The sequence below is a fragment of the Ursus maritimus genome (genome assembly GCF_017311325.1).
Source record: "Ursus maritimus isolate PB19 chromosome X unlocalized genomic scaffold, ASM1731132v1 scaffold_X1, whole genome shotgun sequence".
Taxonomy (NCBI): Eukaryota; Metazoa; Chordata; class Mammalia; order Carnivora; family Ursidae; genus Ursus; species Ursus maritimus.
In genome coordinates this window covers 83,648,141-83,662,589 of record NW_024423319.1, presented here as the reverse complement: position 1 = coordinate 83,662,589, position 14,449 = coordinate 83,648,141, and the positions used below count along the sequence as shown (strand labels likewise).

The window sequence follows — 14,449 nt, the reverse complement described above, 5'->3', positions numbered from 1 at the left end:
AAAAAAAAAAAAGAACATGAAGCCATGAACTTGGCTGCCTTCCCCGGTGACCCAATATCAGCTCTTGAATCCTCATGCACAACAGCTTCCGGACTTGGACTCGGACTTGGACTCAGCCACAGTGAGTCGGGGTCTCTCCACCTTTCTCAAACTCGTAAGTCTCCTCAAGCCCACCAGCTTCCCGCAACTGGCCCCTCAAGCCTCCCTAAGACCTTCAACTTCTAACTGCGCTGGGGACCGACCCATCGGGTCATGTCGTGTTTCTTGATCTGGATGCACGCGACAGGAATGTGTTCACTTTGTGAAAATTTAAGGAGCCGCACCCTTGGGATACGTCCTCTTTCTTGGACTTGTTATATCTCAATGAAATTGGCCCTTGAAAAGCAAAGTCCCCACCCTATTGACGCGTCTCCCACGCTCCTTCCTTCACTCGCTCGCTTACTCCTGCCCTCTCTTTTTTGCACAATCCCCACACCCCTGACTCTCTCGATTCTCACTCCCAAGCACCCTCTCTTTCTCCGTGGCACAGGGACCACGAATCCCGTGCCCGGAGAAGGGACTGGATCCTGAGGGGCCTTGGGCTCAGACTCCACCTGTTCCATTGTGAACCCTCTATGAGTATCTGCCGAGCCATCAATCACCTAGAGTGTAGGAAGCAAGGGAGGGGAAGTCCCCATTCCTGCAGCAGCCCCCGCCCCTGGGTCTGCACCACCAGGCTGATGTAAGCAGATCGCCACGCGCTAGGGAAGTTGGGGTGAAAAGAAGTCAGACTGTGCTTAACAGAGCCCTCCCATGTGCCCCGTGCCGGACTGGTGACTATTTAGACACGCTGAGCCGAGCAGCCCTGAGGATTCCTGGTGGCCTGCAGCCTGGATGGGAACAGACCGGGGAGCAGAGCCAGACAATCCATATGGGCCTCCCGCCGCATGATGGAGGTTGGGCAACCTTCCCACCAGAGCTTCGACACGCAGGGTGGGGGAAGACCGCTTCCACAAATCCAGGCCTAGCTGATGCCCCTCCACGCTGCACAGTGGGGTGGGGGACAAAAGAGGACACGTGAGTGGCAAGCTGGCCAGCGGGAAGTCGAAGGCCCCTGCCATCCAACCGCCCCCATCGCCCACCATTAGCTCTGTCTTCTTCCCAGCCTCTTCCGTCCTGTTCTTTCTGCCTCCATTCAGCCACAGAACAGCCAGGAGGTGTGACTGCCCTACCGCATATCAGTGGTTACTGAGAATATATAGTTATTAAGACAGTACTGCATTAGTACAGGTATAAAGAAAGTGACCAATGAACCAGACCTTGCCCCATAAATACATGAGATTTGAGGACCCGACAGAGGCGGCACGCCGGATCGGTGGGGGAGAAAAGGAAAAAGATGAAACTGGATCTCAACCGACTTCACGCTGTATATGAAAGTCCACTCCACAGAACACACGTAATAAAGGCGTTTGTAAGAGAGCTACATGTTTGCTATGTTAAGAACAGTGTTACATAAGGGAGTGGACGTGACAGCCATTCTGTCACGCGTGTAGAGAAGTGTTCAAGAACACATGGAATAAAGATGTCTGTAAGAGTGCTAAAAAAAGAGAAAAAAATCCATTTCGGATAAAGAATTTAAATGTCAAAAACAAAGCTTGCCGCTTTGATCATCCACTAAATTTCCATATGTACATGAATCGTCTCTGGACTTTTAATGTTTCTTTCTTTAGTCTGTCAGACCGCCTAGTCACGTGTCAGCATCATACTGGTTAAGTTACAAAACCTTCACAAGACGTTCGCTGGCAGACGCATTAGATTCCATGTAGGCTGTTAGGGCTACCCCCCCCCCCAACTTATAGCTTTTCTTTTGTTTTAATGGATATTCTTGCATGTTTGCATTTTCTTGTGAAGTTCACTGTCAACTTGTATCAGTTGCAGATAAAAGCTTATAGGTAAGGGGCGCCTGGGCGGCTCAGTCATTAGGCGTCTGCCTTCAGCTCAGGTCATGATCCCGGGGTCCTGGGTTCGAGCCCCGCATGGGGCTCCCTGTTCAGCGGGAAGCCTGCTTCTCCCTCTCCCTCTCCCCCTGCTTGTGTTCCCTCTCTCGCTGTGTCTCTCTCTGTCAAATAAATAAAATCTTTAAAAAAAAGCTTATAGCTATGTGTTTGGGGATCACGTTGCATTTATAAATTAAGACTTGAGAAGGAAAACTGACGTCTTTATGATACCAATTCATCGTATCCGAGAACAAGGAGCGTCTTTGCTTTTGTGTAAGTCTACCTTTGTGTCTTCCAGGCGTGTTTTAAACTTTTCCTCATACAAGTTTGCATTACCCCTTGTTGACTTTATCCTGACATATCTTATCCTTTTTTGTTATCATATATGCAGTTTTTCTCTTCTATTTTACATTACAGCTGGTTCTTTGTGTATACGAAAACTAATTTCTATATGTTGATTTTATATTCCACTACACTACTGAATTCTTTATCATTTGAATTAGCTTTATCATTGGTTCTCTTGTAAATTTCCAGGTATACTATTGATATTGTCTTAAATAGAGATATTTTGGGGGCACCTGGGTGGCTCAGTCAGTTAAGCGACTACCTTCAGCTCAGGTCAGGATCCTGGAGTCCCAGGATCAAGTCCTGCATCGGGCTCTCTGCTCAGGAGGGAGTCTGCTTCTCCCTCTGACCCTCCCCCCTCTCGTGCTCTCTCTTTCTCACTCTCTCTCTCCCAAATAAATAAATAAAATCTTTTAAAAAATAGAGATATTTTTGTGTCTTCTTTACCCATTCTTACATCTATAATTATTTTTCCTAGTCTAACTGCATTGGTCCAATGCCTCCAAGTACAATGTTGAAAAAAGGAGTGGAGACAGAGGGCATTGCCTTGTTTCTGGTCTTAGTGGAAATGCCTTCCATGTTGCCCCATTAAGTTGATAACTTTTGGATCGAGGTATACAAATTTTATCATGTTAAGAAGTTATCAGTTGATTTCTACTTTTGAATGATCATATCAGATTTCTGCCAAAGTCTTTTAAAAATATCTATGGAAATGGGGGCGCCTGGGTGGCACAGCGGTTAAGCGTCTGCCTTCGGCTCAGGGCGTGATCCCGGTGTTATGGGATCGAGCCCCACATCAGGCTCCTCTGCTATGAGCCTGCTTCTTCCTCTCCCACTCCCCCTGCTTGTGTTCCCTCTCTCGCTGGCTGTCTCTATCTCTGTCGAATAAATAAATAAAATCTTTAAAAAAAAATATCTATGGAAATGATCATATGAGTTTCTCCTTAGATCTATTACTACGTTGTATTATATTAACATAATACCTATAAAGAACCATCCTTGCATTCCCAGAAAGAAACTCACTTACTTGGTCATGCTACATTAATTTCTTAATATAGTTTTGAATTCATTTGCTAAAATTTCATTTAGGATTATGCATTGCTATTCATGAGTGAAAATATTCCACGCTTTTTTGAGTGCAATTAATGTTATAATTGCCTTAGAAAAACCATGTGAATTTCTTTTCATTTTCTGTTCCCTGGAACAATTTATTTGGCATTGGGATTAAGTGCTCTGTAAGTTTGGAGAATTCTCCTGTAAAACCATCTGGGCCTGATGCTTTTTTATGAGGCAGGTTTTTTTGTTTTTTACTCACTTTGTCTTTTGTTTTATGGAAATTGGTCTGTTACGCTCTAACGGGGTCAATTTTGGTAAACTGTGTTTCTCTAGGAAATTATTCATTTCATCTTGGTTTTAAATTTTATCCACGTACGCCTTTTTATATGTTGACTTTTGGAATCATGCTAATGGCTTACGTGAAAAAAATATATAATTAAGTCATAGGGAAAAGACTAAAACTTAAGTCAAAGAGAAACACATTATATTTGAAATACAATGAATCATGTAATCACGTTGAACAAAAAATAAAATGAACTAAACCAAGAAACTTCTGAATACAGGACTTTGACTGTATAGCCTCATCTACAGACCTCAAAAGGGCAAGCAAATTTCAAGCTCTCCCTTACTACGTTTGTTTTTCACAGTGGTGTGGATGCTGAAATTCTAAAAATACATTCTGTGTATTGTAGGACGGAGCAAATGCGTAAACACACTGATGATATCAGAGGCTAGGGCTCCCCTTGCTATAGAAGAAAACTGTGACGTATAGAATGGGGGGGGGTGCTCCTGTGATGTGCTGGATTAGAATCAGAGGTATCAGTACGAACACGTGAAGCTCCATCCATAAAAATTTCTTAGCTCTGGGGTGCCTCGGTGGCACAGCGGTTAAGCGTCTGCCTTCGGCTCAGGGCGTGATCCCAGAGTCCTGGGATCGAGCCCCACATCAGGCTCCTCCGCTATGAGCCTGCTTCTTCCTCTCCCACTCCCCCTGCTTGTGTTCCTTCTCTCACTGGCTGTCTCTCTCTCTGTCAAATAAATAAATAAGATCTTAAAAAAAATTTTCTTAGCTCTATATTACGAGAGGGCCTAGAAGCAAAGATATTCCAGTATCAGTGAGTACATCTAGCTCCCATACCCTGGCTTAGAAATACTATTATCTTAGGGCTGGGGCTGGCAAAGAGGAAGATATGTCTGGAAGTGATGTCAGTGGAAATGCCAGAGTAAGGGCCAATAAAAATCTTCTCTTCCATAAAAGCAATGAGAATACTGGCAAAAATTGTCAAAATTAATTTTTTTCCGAACTCTAGAAATTGACCAAAGGTTTATAACAATTCAGGCAGCATCTATTCAAGAAAAATGGCTGGATCTCCGGAAGAACAGTATGCTTTGTGGCATTTGAACTTTCTCTGTTTACATCCCCTTCTCCCTACCTACACAACAGCCTTGAAAATCAACAGCCTTGTAATCCTGATGAGAACCAGCAGCCTAGATGCCAGAGGGGAGGCAGAACAGGGTTGGAGTCTCCTCCAAAGTCCCATTGCTAGAGATCTATCTTCATTTGACCTGTCTGGCACTTTCCTAGAAAACTCCATTCACAGAGCTTGTCTATTTGATTTGACTAAGAGTTCACCTAGTGTGAATAGCTTTCCCTGGGTTGGTTGGTTGGTTGGTTTTTTTTCAAAACCAATCAGCAGCGATTGTTTAACATAGCAAGTGCCTGAGGCAGTGGTTATGGTTAGGACATACATTACAAGCTGACCGAAACACCTAACAGGAAAAGTTGGGTAAGGAGATCTTCATAGGAGGCTTTGAAAAGCACTGACAAATTCCCAGGAATCTAGAAAACCACAAATACACATAAGGCTGTGTGCCGCTCAGGATCTCTGGCTGACCTTGAGGCTCTGCAAAACCAGGAAGTAAAGGCTAAGGCAAAGTTGTAAACTGCCTGCCAGAGCTTTTGAAGGCATGCCCCCACAGGTGCACAGCGTCCATCAGCAAAAGCTTGGAGACTTAATGATTCTAGATGTTTTGTTTTTTTTTTTAATTTTTTTAAAGATTATTTATTTTTTTATTTGACAGAGAGACAGCCAGCGAGAGAGGGAACACAAGCAGGGGGAGTGGGAGAGGAAGAAGCAGGCTCCCAGCGGAAGAGCCTGACGTGGGGCTCGATCCCAGAACGCTGGGATCATGCCCTGAGCCGAAGGCAGACGCTTAACGAGTGAGCCACCCAGGCGCCCCGGTTCTAGATGTTTAAAGAAATATCTGTCATTCATTGTCTGACCACAAAGCTAATGAAGCAGAGACTTCAGTGGCCACACAGGATGAAGAATACAACCTTTACAGAATTAGTTTAGGAATGTCACTGAAAAAACAAAGAGCAAGAAAAATAAACCCTGGAATAGGGGACAGAATCTGATCTTCAGAGCTACCATGTAATATTTTTTACAATGTTAAGTTTTCAACAAAAATTTATAAAACATGCAAAGAAATAATAAAGGATGACCCAAAGAGAGGAAAATGAGGTAGCCAATAGACATGGTTAGATATTGGAATTAATAGACAGACTATAAATCAGCCATTGAAAATATTTTCAAAGAACTAAAAGAAATCATGTCTAAAGAACTAACTGAAAGTATGAGAATGATATTCTAACAAATAAAGGCTATCAATAGAGAGAACGATAAAATACTAGAATTCCAGAATCGAAAAACAAAATAACTGAAATTAAAAATTCACTAGAGGGGCTCAAGAGTAGATTTGAGCTGCCAGAGGAACGAATCAATGAATTTGAAGGTAGGTCAACCAAGATAATCCATTGTGAGGAACTGAAAGAAAAAAAAATAAACAAGTGAACAGAGTTTCAGAGGCCTGTGAAACACCATCAAACATATCAACACACACATACTGGGAGTCCCAAAAGGAGAGAGTAGAGAGAAAGGTGCAATAAAGAAAATTGAAAGGAACGATGGCTGAAAATCTCCCAAATTTGATGGAAAATATTCATCTATACGTTCAAGAAACTCACTGAACTTTAAATAAGATAAACTTGTAGAGATCTACATTTAGACACATCATAAATAAACTTATGAAAGTCAAAGACAAAGAGAGAATCTTGAAAGTAGTAAGAGGAAAGTGGGTCATCACAAACAAGGGATCCTCAGTAAGATTAGCAGCTGATTTCTCATCAGAAACCTTGGAGGACAGAGGCAGTGGGACAACACATCCAAAGCACAGAAAGAAAAAGAGCATCATATCAGAACTCCACATCCAGGACGCCTGGGTGGTGCAGTCGGTTAAGCGTCCGACTCTTGGTTTTGGCTCAGGTCATGATCTCAGGGTTGTGAGATCAAGCCCTGTGTCTGGCTCTGCGTGCAGCACGGAGTCTGCTTGAGATTCTCTCTCCCTCTCCCGCTGCCCCTCCCCCCAACACTTGCTCTCTAAAAGAAACAAATAAATCTTTAAAAAATATTGAACAGCTAAATAAAATATTGAGCATAAAAAGCAGATCTAGACAAATGGATGAAAAATGTGACTTGATCATACGCTATCTACAAGAGACACACTTTAGATTCAAAGACACGAATAAGTTGAAAGTAAATGGATGGAAGAAGATTTGCCACGCAAACCGTAACCAAAAGAGAGCGGGCTACAGAGCCTCAGATAAAATAGACTTTTAAACAGAAATTGTTACTAGAGGTAAAGAAGGACATTTTAAATTGATACAAAGGTTAATCTATCAAGAAGACATAACAATGATAAACACATATGTACCTAAGAACAGAGCCCCAAAATAAATGGAACAAAAAGACAGAGCTGAAGGGAGAAATAAACAATTCAACAATAATAGTTGGAGACTTCAGTACCTCACTTTAAATGATGGAGAAAATAACTAGACAGAGGATCAACAAAGAAAGAGAAGACTTGAAATACCGCTATAAACCAACTAGAGCTAACATTCATCTATAGAAGGGTCCGCCCTACCACAGGAGAACACACATTCTTCTCAAGTGCACGAAGCCAGAAAACAAGTCCCAATAAATGCAAAAGTACTGAAATCATACAAAGTATGTTCTCTGACCACAACTGAATGAAATTAGAAACTCTAAACAGAAAAAACAATGGAGAATTCCACAAATATGTGGAAAGTAAACAACATGTTCCTAAATAGGGAAATTAGAAGATACTTTGAGATGAATGAGAAAAAACAACACAACATAGCAAAACTTACAGTATGCAGCTAAAGTGATGTTATAGGGAATTTCATAGTTATAAACGTGTATATTTAAAAAGAAGAGAGATATCAAATCAATAACCCATTCTTCCATCTTCAGAAATTGGAAAAAGAAGAGCAAATTAAGCCCAGAGCAAGCAGAAGGGAAGAAGTAATAAAGATTAATCCCTATTCTTGTCAAGCTATTCCAAAAACTAGAAGAGGAAGGGAAGCTTCCAAATTCATCGTAGGAGGCCAGCATTACCCTGATACCAAAACCAGATAAAGACACAGTGAAAAAGAAAACTACAGGCCAGTATTTCTGATGAACATAGATGCATCAATTCTCAATAAAATATTAGCAAACCAAATTTAACAATACATTAACAAAATCATGCACCATGATCAAGTGGGATTGATTCCAGGGATGCAAGGTGGTTCAGCATTCACAAATCAATGGGTGTGATACATCACATTAACGAGAGAAAGGATAAAAACCATATGATCATCTCGATAGATGCCGAAAAAGTATCTGACAAAGTAAAACCAACACCTATTCATGATAAAAACTCTCAGCAATGTAGGTTTAGAGGGAACAAACCTCAACATAATTAAGGTCATATATGAAAAACCCACGGCTAACATCATACTCAATGGGGAAAAACTGAGAGCTTCTCCTCTAAGATCAGGAACAAGACAGAGATAGCCACTCTCACCACTATTATTCAACATAGTACTGGAAGTCCCAGCCACAATAATCAGACAAGAAAAAAATATAAGGCATCCGAATTAGTAAGGAAGAAGTAAAACTTTCACTGTTTGCAGATGAAATGATACTATATATAAAATGTCCTAAAGACTCCACCGAAAAAACTACTAGAACTGATAGCTGAATTCAGAAAAGTCACAGGATATAAAATTAATACATAGAAATCTGTTGCCTCTCTATACACTAACAATGAAGCAGTAGAAAGAGAAACTAAGAAACTAAGAAAAATTAACAATCACATTTACAATTGCACCAAAAATAATAAAATACCTAGGAATAAACTTAAGCAAGGAAGTGAAAGACGTAGACCCTGAAAACTATAAAACACTGACGAAAGAAACTGAAAATGAAACAAAGAAATGGCAAGGTATTCCGTGCTCGTGGATTGGGAGAACCATTACTGTTAAAATGCCCATGTGACCCAAAGCAATTTACAGATTTAATATAATCCTTATCAAAATACCAACAGCATTTTTCACAGAACTAGAACGGATAATCCTAAAATCTGTATGGAATCACAAAAGACCCCCAATAGCCAAAGCAATTTTGAAAAAAAAAAAAGAACAAAACTGATCGTATCACCATCCCAGATTTGAAGATACACTACAAAGCTGTAGTAATCAAAACAGTATGGTACTGGTACAAAAATAGACACATAGATTAATGGAAAAGAATAGAGAGTCCAGATATAAACCCACACTTATACGGTCAATTAATCAGTGAGAAAGGAGGCAAGAATATACAATGGGAAAAGATAATCTCTTCGACAAATGGTGTTGGCAAAACTGGCCTGCTACATGCAAAAGAATGAAACTGGACCACTTTCTTACACCATGCACAAAAATAAACTCAAAATGGATGAAAGACCTAAACATGAGTCCTGAAACCATAAAATTCCTAGAAGCAAACACTGGCAATAATTTGACACCAGCCATAGAAACACTTTTGTAGGTATGTCTCCTTAGGCAAAGGAAACAAAAGCAAAATTAAACTATTGGGACTACATCAAAATAAAAAGCTTTTGTACATCAAAAGAAACCACCAATTAAACAAAAAGGCAACCTACTGAATGGGAGAAGATATTTTCAAATCAGTAGGGGTTAACCTGCTAAGGGTTTTATATCCAAAATATACACAGAACCCATACAACTCAACACTAAAAAGCCCACAAATAATCCAATTAAAAATGGGCAGAGGACTTGAATAGACATTTCTCCAAAGAAAACATCCAGATGGCCAACAGACACATGAAAAGATGCTCAAGGGGCGCCTGGGTGGCACAGCGGTTAAGCGTCTGCCTTCAGCTCAGGGCGTGATCCCGGCGTTATGAGATCGAGTCCCATGTCAGGCTCCTCCACTGGGAGCCTGCTTCTTCCTCTCCTACTCCCCCTGCTTGTGTTCCCTCTCTCGCTGGCTGTCTCTATCTCTGTCAAATAAATAAATAAAATCTTTAAAAAAAAAAAAAGATGCTCAACATCACTCATCATCAGGGAAATGCAAATTAAAACCAGAATGAGATATCACCTCACACCTGTCAGAACAGCTAAAATCAAAAACACAAGAAATAACAAGTGTTGGCGAGGATGTGGAGAAAAAGGAACCCTCGTGCACTGTTGGTGGGAATGCAAATTGGCGCAGCCACTGTGGAAAAGAGTATGGAGGCTCTTCAAAAAATTAAAAATAGAATTATCATGTGATTCGGTAATTCCACTACTGGGTATTTACCCAAAGAAAAGGAAAACACTGATTCCAAAAGATATCTGCAGCCCTATGTTTACTGCAGCATTATTTACAATAGCCGGGATACAGAAGCCGCCCAAGTGACCATCGGTAGATGAATGGATAAAGAAGATGTGGTATCTATTTACAATGGAATGTTACTCGGCCACAGAAAAGAAGGAAATCTTGCCATTTGCAAAGACAGGGACAGGGCTAGAAAGGATAATGCTAAGTGAAATAAGTCAGAGAAAGACAAATACCATATGATTTCACTCACATGTGGGATTTAAGAAACAAAACAGATGAACACAGGGGAAGACAGGGAAAAATAAAATAAGACAAAATCAGAGAGGGAGACAAACCATAAGAGACTCCTAACTCTAGAAAACAAACAGGGTTGCTGGAGGGGAGGTGGGTGGGGGGATGGGGTGACTGGGTGATGGACATTGGGAGGGCACTTGATGTCATGAGCACTGGGTGCTGTATGCAACTGATGAATCACTAAACTCTACCTCTGAAATTAATAACACACTATATATTCATTAATCGATTTTAAATAAAAATAAGAAACAAAAAAAGAATAAAGGGGACAAACAAAACACCCCTAGGGACCCCTGGGTGGCTCAGTTCGTTAAGCACCTGCCTTCGGCTCAGGTCATGATCCCAGGGTCCTGGGATTGAGTCCCGAGTTGGGCTCCTCGCTCAGCAGGGATCCTGCTTCTCCCTCTGCCTGCGGCTCCCCCTGCTTGTGCTCTCTCTCTATCTCTCTCTCTCTCTTTGACAAATAAATAAATAAATAAAATCTTTAAAATTGTTCATAATTTAAAAAAAAAACACCCTAGACTCTTAAATACAGGGAACAAACTGGTGGTTTCCAGACAGGAGGTTACGGGTAGGGGGATGGACAAAATAGATAAAGGGGATTAAGAGTACACTTATCTTTGATGAGCACTGAGAAAGGTACAGAATTGTTGAATCATTACATTGTATATCTGAAACTAACACGTAACACTGCGGGTTAATTATACTTCAATAAAAAATAAGTAATAAAGATTAGAATGGAAATAAATGAAATAGAGAATAGAAAAACATTAGAGAAAATCAATGAAAACACAAATTGGTTCTTTGGAAAGATCAACAAATTGACAAACCTTTAGATTAAGAAAAAAAAGAGAACTAATTATTAAAATAAGAAATGATGGGATGCCTGGGTGGCTCAGTCGGTGAAGCGTCTGCCTTTGGCTCAGGTCATGACCCCAGGGTCCTGGGATGAAGCCCCACATTGGTCTCCCTGCTCAGCGAAGAGCCTGCTTCTCCCTCGCCTTCTGCCCCTCCCCCTACTCATTCTCTCTCTCTCTTTCTCTCTCTCTATCAAATCAATAAATAAAATCTGGGGCACCTGGGTGGCTCAGTCGTTAAGCATCTGCCTTCAGCTCAGGTCATGATCCCAGGGTCCTGGGATCGAGCCCCACGTCGGGCTCCCTGCTCAGCGGGAAGCCTGCTTCCCCCTCTCCCTCTGCCCCTGCTTGTGTTCCCTCTCTCGCTGCCTCTCTCTCTGTCAAATAAATAAAATCTTTTTAAAAAAATCAATAAATAAAATCTTAAAAAAAAGGAAATGCTCAGGACTAGATGTCGATGTCTTTACCCGTGCATTCTACAAGTATTCAAAAAAAATTAACACGAATCTTTCACAGCTTTTCCCTAAAATAGAAGAGAAGGGATCCAACTCATTTTGTGGGGCTCCTATTACCCTGATACGAATACCAGACAAAGACATCATAAGAAAACAATAGATCAATATCTTTTCTGATTATAGATACCATAATTCTCAACAAAATACTAAAATACTGAATCCTAAAAAGGATTATACCCCAGACCATGTGAGACTTGGTCCACATATGCCAATGTGGCTCAACTCGCACGGAACTCAAGTAATGTGATACACCATATTCACAGAATAAAGGAAAAAAACCCACATGATCATATCAATAAATATATGAAAAACATTTGACAGAGTTCAACATCCCGTTCATGATAAAAGCACTCCACAAATTAAGAACAGAAGGGAACTTTGCTAACACTTAGAAGGCAGTTAATATATGCCGGATGCACTGTTCTTACCACTTTCCATTCATTAAATAATTTAATTCTCACACCAACTCTGTGAGGCAGGAACTATTATTACCTACATTTTGCAGGTTGGGTAAACTGAGGCACAGAGCATTAAGTAACATTTTCTACGTTAGGAAGCCAATAAGTTGTAGGTCTAGGATTCCAATATAGCAATTCTGGCTAGAGTCCATGCTCTCAATCAGTCAGCTGCTCTATCTCTCAGAGAACGTGGAATAATAATAGTGATAACCAAATTGGGTTTCCTAAGAACGAATGATTTGACCTTCATCTGTAAGTAAACGTAATTCATAACACTTAACTTATATCAATGACCATAATTTGTGATGCTGGTAAGAATTTTTAATATTAATACCAAGGTTTATTTAACCAAGTTGGTAACGGGTCAATATTGACATTTAACTGTAATTTAACTCCAAAAGTGGTGATGATTATTTCTATAAGCAAACAATTTATAACACTGTTAAAAATTTATGAAGTTAGTTGTAAAATTTGATGGCATCAGTAATGGTGATTCAATTTCTATCTGCAACTAAAATTTGATTCAAAACTGTGGCACTCCTAATTTATATTAGTAATCATAACTTTAATATTAGTCATTGTGCATAATATAAACTGGAGTGTTAACCATATTAATGATGATTTCTATTAGAAGCTATCAGATAATTCAAAACATAGTTACTCATAATTTATATTAGTAATCTTAATTTGTAACATTGGCAATAATTTGTAATATTAGTTAGAATATTTGATGGTATCAGTAATGATAATGCAACTTCTATTAAGGATAGTATCATTCAAAACAGAGACTTATAATTTATACTAGAGCATAATTTATAATAATAGTTATAATCTTCAATGACACTAGTAATGATCATTCAATTTCTGTTAGGAACTGCAATTTGACTCATAGCATTGATAGTCATAATTTACATCAATAAGAGTAATTTGTAGTATTTGTGATAAGTTGTAATATTAGTGATTATAGTTTACAATAATAGTAACCCACAATTCAATTGCTATTCGTAAGCAATTTAAGTTGTAATATCACTACTGATGATTTTCATTGTCGGTCCTAATTTGCAACATTGGTGACATTTCTATCAGGAAGAATATTTGCTAATATTAGTAATGATGACTTGATTTCTATATGCAATATAATCTGATTCATTACATTGAATCTGTTCATTTAGAGCAGAAGTCGATTTTTAATACTGGTGAGAAAAGATACTACAAGAAAGAGGATCGATGATTGAAATCACACTTGTAAGCACATCAGTAAATTCATGGTATCGGTAAGCCCTGTCTCGAAGCAACTTCAGCCCCCACAGGCACACACCGGCTGCACTTCCATTGCTAACACACCCACTGGCAATAATGTCGCAGTGGGCACGATGCTTTTCCCTCCTGCCCATCCTACGTCCCCCCAACTCACCATCTCTTTGTGATTGGGGTAGAAGGTCTGATCGATAAGAGGGAATTCCTCTGTCCCCAGTTTCTTGTGCAGTCGAACCATCTGGGCGAACTAGGAGAGCCAGGAGAGATGGGTCAGCACGCCCTTCACCGGGACAGTCTCCAAGTGGGGATTCCGAGCTTCGAGCTTTCTCAGTTTCCCCCGAATCACAGTGATTTCGAGCTCCCACAAGCATGCATGCATGTATGAGCTAGTCCCTCCGCCAGCAGCGCCCTTCCCGTCACTTACCACCCAGGGCTTGTCACAGAAGTTGTAGACAGAATGCAAAGAGTTCACGCTGGGGATTCCAGCATACTGCAGCCCAATGACCAAACTGCGGTAGTCTCCGTTCCGGGCCATGCTGAAGGCGTGCTGGCGGATCAGCACAAAGTCCGGCTTCAGAGACCTGGGGTGGCAGGAGGAGAGGTGTCGAGGATGTCCCCCCAGAGCTCCCCACCACCCTTAGAACAAAAACCAGGTTTCTAAATCTCCACAGCTCCTAGAAATTGCGAAGGGGTTGCTCAGCTCAGCACACATGCACAGGTTGTTTCCTCCCACACCAGCATCCTTCCCACCGTTTCCCGGTCTGGTGATCCCCAGGTCCTGGGATCAGCCCGGTATGGAGCTCCCGGCTCAGCCGGGAGTCTGCTTCTCCCTCTTCCTCTCCCTCTGCCCCGCCCCCTGCTCGTGTGCGCATGCGCACGTGCTCTCCCGCGCTCTCCAAATAAATAAATAAATAAATAAATAAATAAATACATAAAACCTTTAAAAAATGTCTCTCACAATAT

At 40.8% G+C, this 14,449-nt stretch overlaps 2 protein-coding genes across 3 annotated transcripts in view; one reads left to right on the top strand and one right to left on the bottom strand.

The window, feature by feature from the left end:
• The window catches only part of ZNF81 (zinc finger protein 81), a 352,185-nt gene that overhangs the window by 108,990 nt on the left and 228,746 nt on the right, over nucleotides 1-14,449 (top strand). The window lies entirely within an intron of this gene.
• SYN1 (synapsin I) overlaps nucleotides 1-14,449 on the bottom strand; it is a 47,762-nt gene that overhangs the window by 20,374 nt on the left and 12,939 nt on the right. For both annotated transcript variants that reach the window (XM_040632344.1, XM_040632346.1), the window contains exons 4-5: nucleotides 13,911-14,067; nucleotides 13,644-13,733 (exon numbers count right to left, since the gene is read on the bottom strand). In XM_040632344.1, the coding sequence (XP_040488278.1) occupies nucleotides 13,644-13,733; nucleotides 13,911-14,067 (247 nt within the window). The remainder of the gene's footprint in view (nucleotides 1-13,643; nucleotides 13,734-13,910; nucleotides 14,068-14,449) is intronic.